The sequence below is a fragment of the Maylandia zebra genome, linkage group LG18, assembly GCF_041146795.1.
Source record: "Maylandia zebra isolate NMK-2024a linkage group LG18, Mzebra_GT3a, whole genome shotgun sequence".
NCBI classification, from domain to species: domain Eukaryota; kingdom Metazoa; phylum Chordata; class Actinopteri; order Cichliformes; family Cichlidae; genus Maylandia; species Maylandia zebra.
Genome location: NC_135184.1, coordinates 28,315,210 through 28,334,647, shown reverse-complemented (window position 1 = coordinate 28,334,647; position 19,438 = coordinate 28,315,210). Strand labels below are relative to the sequence as shown.

The window sequence follows — 19,438 nt, the reverse complement described above, 5'->3', positions numbered from 1 at the left end:
CAGTTTATTTACTTCAAGATTTGCTCCACTCAAATACAATTGTATCTGACAGGGTGTGGCATTCCTGTGATCTGACCTCAGAGGGCCCTATGTAGAAATCTAAGTATGAGATTATTTAAGATTAGTTTACACTTATATGGTCTAATTAATTTGTGATTAAGGAAACTGACCAAAAGAAAAAAGAAAACGAAAAAATGAATCTGGGGCAATAAGAGCCCTTTTCTGTCCCAGTGCCCTGAAAACTGCATACATAACAGACTGAAAGCTAGTAATTATATTTTAATATTAGGCCACTAGAGGGCACCAAAGCCTAATTAAAAAACTGAATCGCATATGAAAGCGCCAGACCATTACATTAATACCCAGAGGAAGCTAATATTAATGTTCCAGGTGTACCAGTAACCTTGGGAAATATATAATACGCCCTCGTCGTCTGGTTATATACATCTAGAAACTAATAGACCGATATGACAACAGGTCTTCATTCATTTAATGATGTAGGCTGATTTCTGGGCTATGGCCAGTGTAATAAACCGCTGAAAAAATTGATGGTGTGCCATTCAGAAACAGGTCTTTTGGCCGTGCAGTCCATGAACACTTCAGTTTATTAAAACAATATCTATTTTTTTCCAGCCAGCTCTAAAACTGCTGCGCTTCCTATTTCGAGCATCTACAACAGCGAGACAGCAATGTTGAAGATCACCGAGCCAAACGATCCCAACTAGGCCGCATTTAGTGTTACTTCAACCAAACTATGACTCTCATCCCGCCCGGTAGCGGCAGTACGTCTGATGGACAGCTAGTCGAGCCAATGAAATTGCCGTATGCTGCCGGCTTGGGAGGAGGCTAACCAATGATCGTTTCACGGCACCAGAGGGGCAAGCTTTCTGAGCTTTCTCTGGCAAGAATGTTAGTTCCTGCTCTCTCCTGGCCGTTTCCTGTAATCGTACAGTGTTGTGAGACTCAGAAAGCCATGTGTGTCGACGCAAAGGTAAATTTAGCACCCTGAAATTATTACTGTGAGAGTTGGGGCAGTAGATATGATGGTTATTTTCACGTATTTTTGCCGAAAATAGACGCAGGCCAGCCGAAACAGCAATGCGGCCTAACCTGTGTCTGAACGTTGACGGGCAATGGTTATTGTGGCACGTTGCTTTGGTTTGGTCCGGTTTGTTGACGATATCGAAGGAGTCCGGTGGACTGAATGGTTGATAGTAAATGACTGGAAAGCGAACTGACGGCGAAGAGGACACAGTTCATCGTGTTTTTGAGTCTAAATGTGTTTACGGTGCCACACACGCCTTTGTAACAGGCACATTTTTGTAGCGGTAGAAGCTAATGCTAGCCGACGGTTTTGAGAGAAAGACTGCAATACGACCTGAGAGGAAAGCATCCCGTCTTTCCAGCATCACTCACCTAATCGTATGACTTCACTGCTCGTTATTCTCATTCACTAAATGTTATCCGCGTACTTTCTCTTTATATGTTAACACTTTAGCCGACGAGGACTGTTTTTGTGTGTTTTCAAAGCTTTTAATTTCACTTTGAAAGCGTTTCTGGACGGTGTGGCCACAAGTTGGAGGATGAATTCAAAAACTATACTTTTAATGTTTCGTCTCTAGTTTACAAGCTGCTACATCCTTCTAGCATTATTTTATTTTTTATGCGGCCCATTAACTGTATTAACCGGATAATTTCCACCACAGCCACTAAGATAAATAAAAGCGTGTTTACATAAAGTGATCCTTGTTTTAGTAAACTTCATGTCCTTTTAACCCTTAAGACATTTCCACTGATTATGATCTTCATAGCCACCAGAAAACCATAATCAAAACTACAATGATTACCTTTCTCTGCTTCTCCCTTCCTTAACTTAAGCACTCTTGTACTAACCATTAGAGCTGTCACGTCACAGTTTGATGTACAGGTCTGAGCGACGTTATGCTGTGATAGTGCAGCATTTCTTTGAACAAAGTCAGTAAGAAAATTGTGTCTAACTGTTGTTTCCTTTCCCTTCACAGCTGATTATCTAAAAATTGAGAAGAACTGGACAACAACTATTTAGCTTCCATCTCGGAGTCTTTTTAACATTGTGCCCATCTCCCTGTGTGGAGTGGGCAAGATGGCAGATCCCATTATGGACCTCTTTGAGGACACACCCCTGTTTAACTTGGATGCCCTACAGGACGACTCCTTTTCTCAGGGTTCCTCGGACCCGGTTGAGGAAGCGTTCAAGCTTGCTCTGGGCCAGGTGGATCCAACACCAGAGTCTGAGCCTGCTCCTGAGCTCGCGTCTAACACGAGCCTCTGTATTCCTGTAGAAGCTCCAGCCGTTCCGGATCCAGCCCCTGTTCAAGTCCCCACACAGCAGCCAGTGCAAGTGGCAACTCCTCAGACCATTTCCATAGCTGTAGCGCCTCATGTGACCCCTGCCCCTACTGATACTGTGAATCAGATACAGGCCCAGACCACCATACCAATTGCCAGCAATGCCAGTGGGGCCACCAGTAGCACTGTCCTGTTGAGCTCGCCTCTGACTGTTTCTAGCTCTCCAGCTACAACCACCGCCACCACCCAGCAGCTCACACAGATAACCCACCAGCTTACTCCCCAGCAGTTAGCTGCCATTACACAACAGGCTGGTGGCAAAATCGTCATTCTCAAAGGTCCCCAGGGTCAAGCACAGGTGCTACAGACTTTATCAGGAGCCACGGGTCAGACTGGTGGAAAGGTCATCCGTGTAGTGTCTGGCACACCACTCAAACCTGGCATGTCCATCCTGCAGGGCGGAACAGTATTGAATCAGGCAGGCCCAGGACAAACACAAGTGAAGGTGGGTGGTGCAGGAGTGCAGAGGCTGCTGCAGTCTCCTAATGGACCAGTGAAACAGGTGTTGCTCACGTCCATGCCCCAGCAGGTGCAGCAGACACAAGGCCAGTCAGTTCAAGTGCAGATTCCAGCAACAGCACAGATAACTCAAACCCAGGCTGCCCAGATCCAGGTTCAGGCACAGGGCCAAGTGCAGCTCCAAAACCAAGCTGCTCAGATCCAGGTCCAGGCACAGGGCCAAGTGCAGCTCCAGCCAGCTATGCAGGCCCAGACGCAGGTAAGCAGACCACAAAGTGTCAGCAGGTGACATTTGTTATACCATCAGGATAACTGCTGATTTCATGTTTTTTAATTAGTTCAGTTATAAATGTCCTTCTGCATTTCTCATTCTAGGGTGGAGAAGCAAAACGCATCACCTTGGTTCTTCAGCAGCCATCCCAGGCTGGCTCTGCAACTCAAGCAGGTCAAGCTCTTGCATCGCAACAGCAGGTCACCCAAGTCCAGCAGGTTCAGACAGCACAAGGAGGCCAACCTCAGCAGACCCAGGCCCCAACTAAACTGGTTCTGGGGCAGCTCCCCGGGGGGAAACTGGTGCTCCAGGGGAGCCAGCTAGCAGCCCTGACCCAGGCACGAGCAGCAGGCCAGGCTGGAGGGCAGCCCAAAGTTCTCACAATTCAGCTACAGGTGCAACAACAGCCCAATCAGCAAGGTGGTGTAAAGGTGAGAAACGAGTGCTGTAGGAGTTGGAGGTCTCGGCTTGTTTAACAGTGTTAATAAGTTACATTGAGTTTTGATGGCATGTTTTTGTCAAAATCATTCAAATTGCTCTTAATTTCTGTTGTTTCAAGTAAGTGGGGCCTTGAAAGTCTTGTTGTTGTTGTTGTTCCCTTGTCAATCATCTTGAATACCGGTCTGCTTTTAATTTCCACCATTCGCAAGTACTATAGTTCTGAAATCTGTGAAAGTTTGCTCCTCCTCAAAGGTGTCACTGTGTAACTAATATTTTAGTTCAACATGTGTACCAGAGTACACAGTGCTTCAGATGTACAAATGTAATATGAGGTGACATGGCAAAACACCTTGGCTTTGACAACGTCTTTTAGCCAGGACAGATCAGACCAGCTTAATCACCATCTTGGCTCCACTGACCGGTATCAGTTAGTATTCAGAGGTAGTTTCTCTGATCAGCTGAAGAGCATTGATTGTTTTGAAACGCACTTTGTGGTATGTGATGTGGAGGGACTGGCAAGCTTGGAGATAAAGGACGGTGCATTTTAAATATATTGACATTCTCTCCGTGTCTTTGTTACGTGATATTTAATGGCTTCAGGTTGAAAAACCAGCAAATTTAGGTCTTTTAATAGGAATGTTAAGTTTATTATTACTCCAAATAATCAGATTAGACACATGTGTGTCTAATCAATGTGTTCGTCTTTCTGTCAAGTTAATAACAATTTTACATGGTAATTGTGGGGTTTTTATGTTTGGTTTTTTTAAAACCAGTTTAAAGCAACATGACAACAAAATTTTGAAATACCTTTGCTGTGTGTGTGTGTGTGGGGGGGGGGGGCAGTGTGAACGATAACTACAGTAGCAACCCAACAGGCAAACCATGAAACAGGAAGGACTCATGCTAGTTTATTTCAAGCATTTGAACTTTCACAATAAAACAGTGCAAACTGTCTACTAGTAAACTGATAACATAAAGACATTGTTTATTCATTTTTATTTTTCAGGCGTGTGTGCGTGTATTTATGATGTAGCCCACTCAAAGTCAGTATGGGTGGGAACACCACCTAGTTTAAAGCAAATTTTGGAGTCAGAAGGAAGTCTCATCCATGTGCTACAGGCTGCTTTTACAAGTCGTATGCCATCCAGTTTTAAAAACTTGTTAATACAACTTATTCTCGGAAACTTGCATTTAAAAAAAAAATAAATTTCTTGTTAATTTTTAGGAAGTCCCTCAGACAAGGCTTGTTATGGTTGTTTTTTTTTTTTTGTTAAACTAATACTTTTTTTTTTTATCAATCTGATCAATCTGTAACTTGATGTGTCTCTTTCATGTGTGCAGTACCAGCTGGTTTCAGGAGCTGGGAATACCGGCAGCCCTCAGGTGTTGCAAATATCCCAAGGCCAAGGAGGGCAGCGAGTGGCAGTACCACTCAAAATGCTTCTGCAGCCACAGGTAGACCTCTAATCTGCAGATTTTATTTATTCTCTACATTAGAGTGGGGCTTTTAATGTGAACTGAGAGAAATTACAGGGAAGAATGTATTGTAATTTTGTAAAAATGTTATGTATTTTTAACCTTCTCTTTAACTCAGACAAGCGCAGCCTCGTCGGCTGGCGGTACCGTCTCTGTTGTGAAGGTCATCAACACTTCAGCAGCAGGACCGTCTTCTACAACTACCACTCCATCCCAGGCCATCCGCATTACCAAGGCGCCCGGAGAGCCTGCCTCTGTGCGGCGAGTGGAGATTCTCTGCAAGCAAGAGAAAGCTAACCGTATAGTGGCTGAGGCTATAGCTCGGGCCAAAGCTCGTGGTGAGAAGAACCTACCCAGAGTCCTTAACCAGGATGAGCTTCCAGCTACGCAGTCTTCCCCAGAAATGGGGGGTACCGTGACGGTGGTGTCTAGTGCTAAGAAGAAAACCAGCGGTGGAGGAAGTAAGAAGAAAAGCCCTGTATCTGGAGGAACGGCACCCAAAACCGCAGGAGGGCCTGACAAAAAGGGAAAAGTCAAGGCACCGGGAGGAACAACTATAGTGGCAGGAGGCACAGTAATACCCAGTGCTGCGAACAAGAGCAAAAGCAAAGCTAAGGCGAAGTAAGCAAATGAAGATGTCTCATTTAAATGCACAGCTTATTTCTGTACATTTAGAAATGCAGCTTTGAAGAAAGCCATATTTAACCCCCCCCCCACTCTACAGTACTATCACTCTAGTTGGAGCAAAGAAAAGAAAGAGAAACGCGTCCTCAGACCACTCTGACGGGGAGTTGAGTCCTGCGTCACCTGCTGCGCTGGAGGATGACATGATTACGGTACAAGCACATGCATGCTCATAAAATCATACAAGTAGACGCAACAAATAGTGTTGAGCCATCCTTTCTTTTCTTTTTTTGCCCCACTGTGAACACTTCATAATCGTACTGTTTGTTGGTAGCAATTGTTGACAGTACATTGCCCTGATTTGATGTCTTTGTGATAATAATTGCGACATAAAATAAACAGAAAATTAAGAGTATGTGGAGTACTTCCACAGTAAAGACTTGTCCTAATAAAACCACCTGGTAGTTGCAGATGAGTAGCCTCCCTTCCTGTCTCAGGTGGTTGACACACATCCAGTTATGTGCTGGGACGTCCCAGTTATGAACCGATTTGGAAAAAGGGGGCATATAAGTCAAGATACCACAGAAATATAATGAATTCTAAATAAAAACTGTCTAATAACACTCAGCTCCTGCTGCACAGAATACACACGTTTAAATTGCGCCCCTCTCTCCTCAGAAGAGACGCTCCAATCGTGTGGTGAAGAGAAAGAAGTACACTGAGGATCTAGATATCAAGATAACAGATGATGAGGACGAGCAGGAAGACGTAGATGTTACTACAACCGCGGCAGCTGTGGCTTCCATCAGCAGTGGGGCACCAGTGCAGCTCAAACAGGAAGTGGAGCTGGATGGTGATGGATTGCCCAGTATGCAGTTCTTTGTGGTGAGTGTGGAACAATATCATTTCTTCTTATTGTCACGATGAGACGGATGCTGGTTGTGTGTATTTTGGGGTGTTTGTTTTTATTCACATTTATGTGTGGCTATTTGTGATGTTTGTAGTGTGAGTTTTTGACACGTGTTTATTTTACAGGAAAACCCAAGTGAAGAAGATGCTGCCATTGTAGACAAAATTCTCTCCATGAGATTAACCAAGAAGGAAGTACGTTCACTTAATTAATTATAATTACTAAATTACTTAATATAGTTTAAGTTGTTGCGGGCGTAATGGCTTCAAATTTGCTCTTTTGTTTTTAAGGTGTTTCCAGGCCAGTATACAAATATAGAAGAATTCTTTGTGAAATACAAAAACTAGTAAGTTGCAGTGTCTCTCTGAGCATCTTTGACTCTGGCACGTGACACCTTTTTTTTTTTTTTTCTTTTCTTTTTTTTTCTTTTTTTTATTGTTTGAGGGGATGGGTGAGTGAGTAAAAATGAGTACAACTGCACACTCTTGTTTTCAGTTCATACTTGCACTGCGAGTGGGCCACTTTGGAGCAGCTGGAGAAAGACAAGAGGATCCATCAAAAGATTAAGAGGTTCAAGACCAAGCAAGCTCAGATGAGGCACTTGTTCCAGGAGGTGAGCGGGAAGCACACGCTGAAACCTGTCAGCTTGGGTGTATCTCAGTTAGATGCACTTATCCTTATGCTGTCTGTGACTAATGCTATTGTTTTCTTTAGGACGAGGAGCCTTTTAATCCAGACTACGTGGAGGTGGACAGGATCCTGGATGTGTCCCACAGTGTGGACAAGGACAACGGCGAGGTGAGAGATGAGGCATTAACCTTTGGCTATGTGGCCTAATTTTGGACATGGTTCTTTTGACCTCCCTTTGCAAAATTGCAAATTGCTTGTGTTAATTCCCATTCTCTCTCGTCCTGTCAGCCTGTTATCTACTACTTGGTGAAGTGGTGCTCTCTGCCATATGAAGATGCTACTTGGGAGCTGAAGGAGGATGTGGACGAAGGCAAGGTTGAAGAATTCAGCAAGATCCAAAACAGACAACCTCGCCTTAAGAGAGCGGTGAGCAGTCATGTAAAAGATATAGTAATGTATCTGTGTGTATTTATGTTGTGACGTCTGATAGTACAACCCTGTATTCTTTTCAACACAACATTACAGTGATGACCACAGCCACTGATGTGAAATTGTCAGGCCATAAGTCCAGAAATACTATTGGTGACTGTAAATTTGGAAGAGCACGTGATTGTGAAGACGCTGGCTTGGATGAAGATGTGTATCCAGCATCCGTGTTTTAGAATCCCAAACTACAGTTAAATTAAACAATGGTGGGAGGAAGCTGTAACTTTAAGTTTGTCCCTGTGTTTCTCTGTTAAATGTTTAACGTAAACAGTTTAGAGAGACACTTTGTGTGTAACAGAAACAAACTGACACAACCCCCAGTGCACAAATCAAACATGTTCAGTGCAGGTTACCATTCACTGTGAACCAAACTTTAGAAAATCCCCAGTTGTTCCAACAGGACTAATCTGCTCTGCATCAAGATGCAGAAATGCTTCTTTGAGTTTCTTTCTTTCTTTCTTTTTTTTTACTTTTGTCTCCTTCCTTCCTTCAAAACTTGGCTTAATGGAAAAAATGAGAACTTACGTAAGGGAACAACGATGTTTCTTGTGAGTTTTTCATCTATTTTTTCTCTTCTATTTAGGCACGGCCTCCTGCTAGTTCTTGGAAAAAGTTGGAGGAGACCAGAGAGTACAAGAATGGTAACACACTCAGAGAGTACCAGCTGGAAGGAGTCAACTGGCTGCTCTTTAACTGGTACAACAGGTATTTATCCCACACACTCTCTTGCTTAACACCATGGTCAGAAACATATTTTAACCTTCAAACTAGTTTCAGACAGTGTGAACATACCACCGCACTTTGCACTCAAATGATGTTTCTTTATTTTAGGCAGAACTGTATCCTGGCAGATGAGATGGGTCTGGGGAAGACCATCCAGTCTATTGCACTCCTATCTGAGGTTTATGCTGCTGGTGTCCAGGGCCCCTTTCTGGTCATTGCTCCCCTCTCCACCATCACCAACTGGGAGCGGGAGTTCTCTACGTGGACCAACATGAATGCCATCGTCTATCACGGCAGCCTGGCCAGCCGACAGATGATACAGCAGTATGAGATGTACTGCAAAGATGAGAAGGTAAAGTTATTGGTTATGATCGCCAGCGATTTGTTTTGTGTGTTTTTTGTAATGTGTTCATCACATGTATAATGAAAATCATGATTTTGTGTGCAGGAGCATTTAATCCCGGGTGCGTACAAGTTCGATGCTCTCATCACAACCTTTGAGATGGTGCTATCTGACTGCCCCGAGTTGAGGGAGATCGCCTGGCGTTGCGTCATCATTGACGAGGCTCACCGTCTCAAAAATCGTAATTGCAAGCTTTTGGATAGCTTAAAGATGCTGGACCTGGTGAGTGGACCACAGCTAATGTTGCTGAATAACAGGAATACTGACATAATGGTGTCCAGCACAGTTTTAATTGAATTAAAATTGTTTTCATTTACACAGAAGTGCACCCCAAATGGTTTTAAAAAACTTTCAGACTTCAGCTAATCCGTTTTTTTGGGATCTTGTTCCTTCTGCATCGTCCCTGATTTATCACCACACGGTTTTACACTCGCCCTTCTTTTTTCTTCCATCTCACAATTTGTGTCTTGTGGTTCTTTCAGGAACACAAAGTGTTGTTGACTGGCACTCCCCTCCAGAACACTGTGGAGGAGCTCTTTAGTCTGCTTCATTTCTTGGAGCCTGCCCAGTTCCCCTCTGAAACTGAATTTCTCAGAGACTTTGGAGACTTGAAAACAGAGGAACAGGTGCGACATGCCTAAATATTGGCGTTAGCATCGATAACCTTATTCTGTTTGTCGTAGTTACATATACGCATCGGCTCCCTTGCCCGCTATTGAGCTGATTATTTGTTTTGGTCCTTTAGGTTCAGAAGCTACAAGCAATCTTGAAACCCATGATGCTTCGAAGGCTCAAGGAGGATGTAGAGAAGAACTTGGCACCCAAACAGGAGACCATCATCGAGGTTAGATGGAATAAAATCTTAATGCAAGACCTTTTCTTTTCACCAAAAAAAAGAAAGAAAAAAAAACCAAGGATCTCAATTGATGATTGCCATAACATCACTGGTGAGCTTAAAGGGAGAAAAAACATAACGTGCAATTGTTTCCTCTCAGGTTGAGCTGACAGATATCCAGAAGAAGTACTACCGGGCCATTCTGGAGAGAAACTTCAGTTTCCTCAGTTTAGGAGCAAGCAGTAACAGCAATGTCCCCAACCTGCTCAACACTATGATGGAGCTCCGCAAGTGCTGCAACCACCCCTACCTCATCAATGGTATTACATGACTCTTAACGAGTTTTTTGTTTTTTTTTTTTTTTTTCCCCTCTAGTGGAGACAGCTTATTTATCAGAGTTCACCCTCTGGCATTGATAAACAACATTAGGTCGAAGTTTTTTTTTAGCTCTTTGTACCTTTGGTACACTCAGGCTCACAGACCTAAACTGTGCCATGTAGTTCATATAATCATTTGATATTTGGCAGATGTTATTAACATGTGATGTTTCTAAAATACAGCGGCAGCACTGCAGGTTTTGCCAGCAGGTATCATATTTATTTAAAACCAATATGTTCTCGTTGTTATGTTCAGGTGCGGAGGAGAAGATCGTAGCAGAGTTGCGGGAGGTGTATGACCCCCTGGCCCCTGACTTCCATTTGCAGGCTCTGATTCGGTCGGCTGGAAAGCTGGTGCTACTGGACAAGCTGCTGCCTCGCCTCAAGGCTGGTGGCCACAAAGTGCTCATCTTCTCCCAGATGGTGCGCTGCTTAGACATTCTGGAGGACTACCTCATCAACAAGAGGTATGATGACCGCAGTGTATATGTTGCAGTTTTTCTAAAATGATAAATAAATGTCAAATGATGCTAAGTCAGCGATCATTAAAAATCTTTTTGAAATATTTGTTAGTGCTTGCAGAATGCTGTGTGGTAGGTTAATGTAACTTGCTTTTACAGATACCTTTATGAGCGAATTGATGGTAGAGTGCGTGGGAACTTGCGACAGGCTGCCATCGATCGTTTCAGCAAACCTGACTCAGACCGCTTTGTCTTCCTGCTGTGTACCCGCGCTGGTGGCTTGGGTATTAACCTAACTGCTGCTGACACTTGTGTTATATTTGACTCTGACTGGAACCCTCAAAATGACCTGCAGGTACAAGACATAAAGTGGCATGAATATAACCAAAAGATCAAACAATCTTAAAATATTTGGTTCAAACTTTGTACTTTCTCCTCATTTTGTGCAAGTTCTGCTCTCTTGACCCCTTTGTTTGTGTTGTTTTTTTAATTTGTTTTTTAAATGGCTATTTTAGGCCCAAGCCCGATGTCATCGTATTGGCCAGTCAAAGGCTGTCAAGGTCTACCGACTCATCACTAGAAATTCCTATGAGCGGGAGATGCTTGATAAAGCAAGTCTGAAGCTAGGCCTAGACCGTGCAGTCCTGCAAAGCATGAGTGGCAACAAAGACAGCAACGTCAATGGGGTAAGAAAAGTCACAGACTCAGACTGCCGTGCCACATTATTGATCAGTTGTAGTATATTTTTGTTTGTTTCAAAACTAGCCTTTTGAAATCCAGTCTGGGTAATTTGTAAATTCGATGCCTTTCGACAGATCCAGCAGTTCTCCAAGAAGGAGATAGAAGATCTGCTTAGGAAGGGGGCTTATGCTGCCATCATGGATGAGAACGACGAGGGTAGTCGGTTCTGTGAGGAAGATATTGACCAGATCCTTCAGCGAAGAGCCACTACCATCACCATTGAGAGCGAGGGAAAAGGTTCCACTTTCTCTAAAGCCAGCTTTGTGGCCTCTGAGAACCGTACTGACATCGCCCTCGATGACCCTGAGTTCTGGCAGAAGTGGGCCAAGAAAGCAGACATAGACATGGACACAATCAATAGGAAGGTAAAGCTATGCTGTTTTATTTTTTTGGTAAAGAAATTCATATGAGAATTGTAGAGCTAAATGGTGTCAACTTGTATTAGATTTATTTAAAAGCACCTATCCTCTCATACACCAAGTTTGAGTTGTTTATTGTGTTCATCTTAATATAACGTGTTTCTCTTCACAGAACACTCTTGTGATCGACACTCCAAGAGTTCGTAAGCAGACCCGTCAGTTCTCCAGTCTACGAGGTGAAGGTGGAGACCTGTCCGATCTAGACAGTGATGAAGAGTACCCACCGTCCAATTCCAGACACTCGCGTGCTTCTCGGCGGTCTGACCGCCACAGCGGAGGTGGTTACGGCCGCACTGACTGTTTCCGGGTGGAGAAACACCTTCTCGTCTATGGGTGCGAAGAGTGCATTTCCTGTATAAATATATATTTTTTTCTTTTTAATGGGGTTTTGTCCTTTATTTTCACTCTTTTACCTGTGTTCGTCTTTTTTAGTTGGGGTCGCTGGAGGGACATCTTATCCCATGCCAGGTGTAAGCGGCGTCTGAGCGAGCGTGATGTGGAGACGATCTGTCGCGTTATTCTGGTCTTCTGTCTGCTTCACTATCGTGGAGACGAGAACATCAAGAGTTTCATCTGGGAGCTCATCACGCCGCCAGAGAATGGGCGTGAACCACAAACGCTACTCAACCACTCGGGTATGGAGCTGCACTTAGCATTCCCATTTATCCCTCATACAGTTAGGTGCATATATATTTGACCACTGACACAGGTTTTGTTTTTGTTTTTTACCCATTTATTGAAACATATTCCAGTTATAGTATATAATAGACATAATGTGTAGACTCAACTTTCATTTGAGGATATCCACAAGGGTTTAGGAGTTTAGCTCCTTAACATGCGCCCTCTTTTTAAAGGGACAAAAAGTCATTGGACAATTGACTCAAAGACTGTTTCATGAGCAGGTTTGGGCAACTCCTTCATTAAATCATTATCAATAAAAGGCCTGGAGTTGATTTGAGGCGTGGCGCTTGCATTTGGAAGATTTTGCTGTGAACAGACAACATGAAGTCAAAGAAGCTCTCCGTGCAGGAGAAATGAACTATCCTAAAGCTGCTGGGGAAAAAAAAAAACATCAGAGACGTTGATACAATATTACAAATGGAAGATTCTACAGTTTAGTACATCCTGAGAGAGAAAGAAGGCGCTGGTGTAGCTGAATGAATTCTGAGGTGTTCAAAGACTTACTGTCCGCTCAAATCCAGCTAAATGCTGTCAAATTAATTGTGTGGTACTTTATAATATAAGTGGGCAATTACCCAAAACATACAGCCAAAGTAACCCAGGAGTTTATTTAAGCAAAGAAGTGGAATATTCTCGAATGTACAAGTCACTCACCTGGCCTCAACCCAATTGAACATGCATTTCACTTGCTGAAGACTAAACTTGAGACAGAAAGCAAACAAACAGCAACTGAAAGCTGCTTCAGTAAAGGCCTGGTGGAGTATTAAAAAAGAGGAAACCCAGCATCTGGTCATGTCCATGAGTTCAGGACTTCAGGCTGTCATTGCCAACAAAGCGTTTCAACCAATTATTAGAAATGAACATTTTATTTGCAATTATTTAATTTGCCTATTACTTTTTACTGAAATGAAGGGATTGTGTTATTAAAAAAATGCTTTAGCTCCTCACATTTTTATGCAATCTTTTTGTTCACTGAATTAAAGCTAAACTACAACTCAGAAGCACTTCACCTGAATCTGAGTCGTTTCATCATTGTTGTAATGAACAGAACCAAATTTAGAACAAAGTTCTCTGTATAAAATATTTATGGACCTAACTGTGGTTCCTAGCTTGTTAAAGAGCAAATCTGTTAATCTGTGTAAAAGCTGAATAGCAGTATTTATTCTTTTTTTGTGTGTCTAGGCCTTTCTATTCCTGTCCCTAGAGGCAGAAAGGGCAAGAGGGTAAAAGCCCAGAGTACATTTGATGTACAGAAGGTGGAGTGGATCCGCAAGTACAACCCTGATACCCTGCTGCTTGACGACAGCTACCGCAAGCACCTCAAGCATCAGTGCAACAAGTTAGTGAACCAGTCAGCTGTGTGTATGTATATTTGTATAGATTATTCACCATGGATATAAACCTCTATTCTCCCATGTCAGGGTGTTGCTGAGGGTGCGTATGCTATACTACCTGAAACAGGAAGTTATTGGTGAACATTCTGATTCTGTCCTGAAAGGAGCTGATATCAGGTATCTAATATATATATATATATATAGACAAGTGCGCACACAAACAGCAGCCAGTCCTGGCCATATATCATACATTGTTTTCTTTTTCTTCATAGGGATGTTGATATCTGGATGCCTGAGATGGAGCAGCAAGAGGTGCCCGCAGGATGGTGGGACTCTGACGCAGACCGCTCACTGCTGGCTGGTGTATTCAAGCACGGTGGGTTCAGTGTGAGGATCTTATTGTGGTTTAAAGACAGGCTCAGTTCTTGCTCTGTGTTGGTGGTCAAAGATTTAGCGTTTAACAGCCTCGACTTTTCCCTGCTCTTAGGTTATGAGATGTACACGACCATGCGCGCTGATCCTTGCCTCTGCTTCCTGGAGAGAGTCGGCCGGCCTGATGACAAGGCCATTGATGCCGAGCAGCACACTGGTGATGCTGAACTGGGAGACGAGTGAGTGTCGTTGGCAAACTGGGCCGATTTTAGAAGTTATTTGCTTATAGATTTGTAGCAGATTTTCAAATTAACTGTGAGCTTTTACAGTTTCACATTTCTGTCAGTTTTGAAAGTTTCAAATGTCTGTGTTTAAGTTAAATTAGATTACTGCATAATTGCATTGTTTACTTTTTCCTTCTATCTTTTTGTTTTTTTGTTTTTTTTTTTAAATGCAGGGGTGACTATGATAAGTACTCAGAAGACCCAGAATTTAAGCCTGCATCAAGACACACCAAAGATCTTTTTGAGGAGGTACATATCAGACCCATCACATTTGGATGTGGCAGCACTGTTCTAATGTCATAGATTTGGATGATAGCACTAACAAATTTTTATTTTGTCCTCCAGTCCATGAATGTGGACGAGGAGATTTCTGTGGAAGATAAGGCACCTCCACCAGTGATCATAGAAAATTCAGCTAGCCATAGCGGTGTCTGCGAATGGCCCTCAAGCTCATCGCTCACAGCACGGCTGCGGCGGTTGATCACAGCTTACCAGCGCAGCTACAGACAAGAGCAGCTGAAGATTGAAGCCGAAGCGAAGGGTGACCGCAGGCGCAGGCGGTGCGAACAGGCCAGCAAGCTGAAGGAGATTGCACGGCAGGAGCGACAGCAAAGGTATACTTCTGCTATATTACTGTCTCAACACACAGTAGTAAAAGCTTTAATCCCACCAAATCACTATTTTGTAAATCTTGCTTAAGATTTTGGAAATATTACCTTTTACAGGTGAAATGCTGAGTTACCATGTCACATTATAAACACGTAAAGAGATTTAAGTATTTTCCATTTTAGTTCAGAATCAGTTATACAAAATACCGTCCTCATTCTGACCCCTTTCTCTTCTGTTTCTTCCAGGTGGACACGTAGGGAAGAATGTGATTTCTACCGCGTGGTGTCAACTTTCGGTGTGGAGAAGATCAAAAAGGAGCCCGGTCTTCCTGAAGGAGGAGAGCCAGAATTTGACTGGACCCGTTTCCGTACTTTTGCCCGTCTAGATAAAAAAACCGATGAGAGCCTCAGTCGATACTTCCGTTCCTTTGTCGCCATGTGCCGGAGGGTGTGCCACCTGCGTCCAGGCCGTGAAGGTAATTACTAATTGATTGATGCTTGGCTTCTTCTTCCCCCCCCCCCCGTATGTTGTAGTCAGTGTCCTACCATATCTACCACATGATTTAACATATTTCACGCTCACCTTATTCAGATCCAGCAGAGGTTACCCAGACTGTGGCTCCCATCACTGAAGAACGCGCTTCCCGTACTCTTTACCGTATCAGCCTCCTGCGTCGCCTTCGTGAGCGAGTCCTCCCCCACCCCTGCCTGGAGGAACGTCTCGCTCTGGCTCCATCCACCTCCGAGCTCCCTGCTTGGTGGAATATTCCAGAGCACGATCGCCAGCTAATGCTGGGCGCATCACTGCACGGCGTCAGCCGCACTGAGCTCTCCATCTTCGCAGACCCACAGTTCACTTTCAGCCAGGCCCGTGATGAGTTCATCCAGAACCAGCAGGCCCCACCTCCTCCACCTCCCCCTCCACCTCCACCACCCCAGGCACCACCCATCATGACACTCAGCCAGCCCAAGACTGAGGAGCACATGCTTGGGGTGAAAGAGGAGGGAACCGATGAGAATATTGGGTTGCTCGCAGGTGAAATCGCCGCTGGATTGCAGAGTACGCCCTTGAGTCACCATGACGGCAAAATGCGAGGTCAGGGCTGGAGCTTCAAGAGGAGCAAGGTGCGGGGAGAGAAAACGGAAGGGGGAAGGAAGGGGGAGGGAGCGTCTGACTCGGATTCAGACTCTGATTCGGGCTCGTCGTCCTCAGATCGATCGAGTAGCAGTGATGATAGTGGAGAGAGTGAGGCGGAGGTAGAAGGAGGTGAGCTGGTAGTTAAAAGAAAAAATGCTGAGTGGGGCGGGAGATAGAAATGACCTGTGTGCTAAGTTACTCTTTTCAATCTATACAGGAATGAAGGTGTGCGATGTGGATGAAGATAATAGTTTACTCTCCACGACTACGTCTCAGGATGGCATTCCTCCTCCTGATCCCCTCAGAGTTGACTGGCCCAAGGTAATTTATGGCCACTTAATCCATACATGTGTGGGGTTTTGTCACGGTAAAAGACTCACTCATGGGATTATTTTTGTTTCAGGACCGTGTGTTGATCAACCGCCTGGACAGTTTGTGCACCCTCGTGCTGACCGGTCAGTGGCCCTCGGGCCGGCGTTACGTGTCTGAAGCTCAGCTCAACCCGAACTCGGAGCTGGTGGGAGATGAGATGGCTTACACACGGGTGATGCGTAAACCCCCCATCATGCCTGCCGTCCCAGGGGCAGATGGAGAAGATGGCGAATTTACTGTAAAACTCCTCAAGGTGAGAATAAGGTTGAGACATTAGAATTGTTGTAGGGATACACCGGCAAATTCTGTTCAGCTTACCTGAAGCAGTCTGTTGACTGTTAATGCAAGTTGCTAAAATATTGTTGACTGTGATGTGTAGTCTGTGTTTAAAAATACAAACCACCTCCTCTCACTCTGCCAGGAGGAGGGCCTGAAGCTCACATTCTCCAAGCAGGCCTTGATGCCCAATGGGTCAGGAGGAGAAGCCAGTGGCCGGAAGAAGCGCAAGGACCAAGAGGTACAAGAGTCAGGTTTACATGTTCCTCTGCAACAGAAACCAAGCAGTGTTTGATATCACTTCATAATCTTATCATCATATCTCTTCCTTTCTTTTTAGTTTTCTGACATGGATGGACTCCACGATCCGTTGGAGCGGATGCCTCGTCGCAGGGACCCGCCCACGTGGCTGAAGGAAAACCCAGATTATGAAGTGGAGGGAGACATGCTGGAGGTAAATTCATGACTCTTATTCATGTCCTGGTTCATAAACAAACCCTGGTGACAGTTTGTGGCGAAACGGGTACGGGACTATGCTTCATCATATCTTGTTTCTTCAGCTTCTTGTGAACCGGAGCAAGAGGAAGAGAAGGAGGAGGGCAGATAAAGCCATCACAGGCAATGAGAAGGTCAAACTCATCAACATGAGGACAGGGAAGAAGGTGGGGCGCAGTTGCACACAAGCGTAGACTGGTGATGTTTACGTTTAGGCTTTATGATGCCCCTCGCTAACAAGCATGCAAATGTTTCTCTGTAGGTTGGAGCTGCTTTCTGTCCAATGTTGCAAGAACTGAGAGAATATCTGGAGGAGAATCCCGACAACGCTGTAGCACCGGAGTGGTCCGAAACTGTTCGGAATTCTGTATGTATTAAAGATGCTATAATTTTACATGACTCTTGTGATTAGATTACATCTTTATTGATAATTCTAATACTTCATTGGGTCGACGTCATTATTAATTATTCATAACAAAGTAGGGCGCAATTGTGACGCTGCAATTGCAAAGAGGCACCAATGGAGGTGGAAAGCTCTGTGCTCATTGTGCCAATTTATGAAGATGAATTCAGTCATTTTGTTAGAGTAATAACAAATGTAACCTATGAAGAGCACTGCAAATGAGCAAACCAGAGAGTGCGAGTCATCTACTAGCATCACAGGCACAGCTTGTCGGAAATAAAGCAGTCTAAGGCTAAAGCATGCACATTTGATTTTGCTGACCACCTTCAGGACAAAGCCAAAGCTTTTGCACCACACTCGCAGCGGTGCTGTGCTTAAAATGATCTTGATGCTATAATTAAGCACAAATGACGGCGTCAGATGATGACCCAGATGGCAGTAAATTGCCTCTCACAACAGTTGTATGATAAATTTCAATGAATCAGATAATTTTTCACTCTGATTTTTGTGCCGACTCGATGAATTATTCATATTAATTCAGATAATATTGATTCTTTGCTTTTTCTCACAGGGCTTTCTGCCGGAGACCCTGTTCCACCGACTGCTAACGGAGCACTCGGAGATCCCGAAGAAAAGCCGTCGCCGTCATCATCACCACCATCACCACCACCACCACCACCACCATCACCACACTCCAGAGCCTACCCCCGAAGACCCCAACCTGGACGGAGTTGAAGAGGAGACTCTGGTGTCAGATGGAGCCTACATGATGGACGAGGAGGACCTGGAGTCCTCTCATCACTTCCTCACCAGTCCAGACTTTGATGTTAAAATGGAAGGAGGAGACAGCCTTTCACAGGGGGACTATGACAGCTCGGATCAGGAAGCGCTATTGGACGATGTTATCATAGCACAGAAAGACTCTGACTCCTCATCAAGCTCAGAGGATTGACTGAACCCTCCTCTCCAAACACATCTGACTTAGTCCCCTTTTCCAAAACAAATCATGTTATTCCTAATCATTTATTTTTATCATTATGTATCAAATTATGGATGAATTTGTTTCAGGGTTTATTTGTTGCTACATCTTTTCATTTGTTTTACATAGGATTTTTTTTTTCCATGTGAGGAGCAGATTTGCACCCTTCAATTTATTTTTTGTTTGTTTGGGTTTTTTTCCCCCCCTCACAATCGTGTCTGGTCCTTATTCTCCTCAATCTTCCTCTCTAACCTCTGATAAAACGGCAAAAAGCTGAGCTTTCTTACCTGTCAACTGGTCCTTGTCCTCTACTTCCTTCTAAAACCTACGAATTCCCATCACATTCCCAGCCGTGACCAAAAGGGGACCCCTGCTGTACAGATACACTTTTCTTATCTAAGAACCTCAAAGCTGGTCCTCTAGCGCTACATGAAACTGGACGTGTACTGAGCAGAGCCAGATCCCACAATCTCCCCTGGGTCTCGTTTTGTCCAAACGAGTCTGTGAACTTTAAAGGGGATCCAGTTTATGGATGTACTGTTAGTGTTTTCACTCTATGGGAGGGTTAGGGGTAGAGAGGGAGGGAGGGAGAGGGGAAAGTGGCGTTATTAGTTACTGAAACGTAATAGGAGGATGGGTGTATTGTACAATGTAGAGCTGGTCAATTGTGTACTATGGTGCAAAGATGACGGCATTGAGTTACTATTCTTGTTTTATGACCTGACTGTATCTGTGATATGAATAACAGCAATCTACAGTGAAAGCACGTTTGTGTGTGTTATTGCGATTTCCACTCAGCTGAAGCAATAAGGAAGTTTGCTGTCTGTACACATAATGTCCTCCTGTTTAATA

General features: G+C 44.1%; 1 protein-coding gene and 1 long non-coding RNA gene across 4 annotated transcripts in view; one reads left to right on the top strand and one right to left on the bottom strand.

Moving 5' to 3' along the window:
* The first annotated feature begins 858 nt into the window (after window positions 1-858).
* On the top strand, window positions 859-19,349 carry chd8 (chromodomain helicase DNA binding protein 8). The gene is made up of 39 exons (XM_024806130.2): window positions 859-991; window positions 2,022-3,106; window positions 3,223-3,549; window positions 4,901-5,014; window positions 5,154-5,656; window positions 5,760-5,871; window positions 6,338-6,544; window positions 6,695-6,763; window positions 6,860-6,915; window positions 7,065-7,182; window positions 7,284-7,367; window positions 7,488-7,625; window positions 8,269-8,390; window positions 8,517-8,760; window positions 8,857-9,033; window positions 9,294-9,437; window positions 9,557-9,655; window positions 9,807-9,966; window positions 10,280-10,490; window positions 10,644-10,839; window positions 11,000-11,170; window positions 11,300-11,590; window positions 11,757-11,977; window positions 12,077-12,279; window positions 13,508-13,664; window positions 13,747-13,836; window positions 13,932-14,035; window positions 14,147-14,270; window positions 14,489-14,564; window positions 14,661-14,929; window positions 15,170-15,399; window positions 15,516-16,190; window positions 16,279-16,382; window positions 16,465-16,686; window positions 16,855-16,950; window positions 17,050-17,163; window positions 17,270-17,371; window positions 17,467-17,571; window positions 18,179-19,349. Exons 2-39 carry the CDS (start codon window positions 2,123-2,125, stop codon window positions 18,557-18,559), a joined length of 7,800 nt encoding a protein of 2,599 aa, XP_024661898.2. The 5' UTR covers window positions 859-991; window positions 2,022-2,122; the 3' UTR covers window positions 18,560-19,349.
* Window positions 10,386-19,438, bottom strand: part of LOC111500820 (uncharacterized) — a 13,839-nt gene continuing 4,786 nt past the window's right edge. For all 3 annotated transcript variants that reach the window (XR_002721263.2, XR_013094055.1, XR_002721264.3), the window contains exons 2-3: window positions 10,648-10,833; window positions 10,386-10,524 (exon numbers count right to left, since the gene is read on the bottom strand). This is a non-coding gene — a long non-coding RNA (uncharacterized LOC111500820). The remainder of the gene's footprint in view (window positions 10,525-10,647; window positions 10,834-19,438) is intronic.

Coding starts and splice junctions, on each gene's coding strand:
- chd8 (XM_024806130.2), top strand. CDS start 2,123: ATGGCAGATCCCATTATGGACCTCTTTGAGGACACACCCCTGTTTAAC. Junction 9,967..10,279: donor CCACCCCTACCTCATCAATG/GTATTACATGAC, acceptor TGTTATGTTCAG/GTGCGGAGGAGAAGATCGTA. Junction 11,591..11,756: donor TGGACACAATCAATAGGAAG/GTAAAGCTATGC, acceptor TTCTCTTCACAG/AACACTCTTGTGATCGACAC.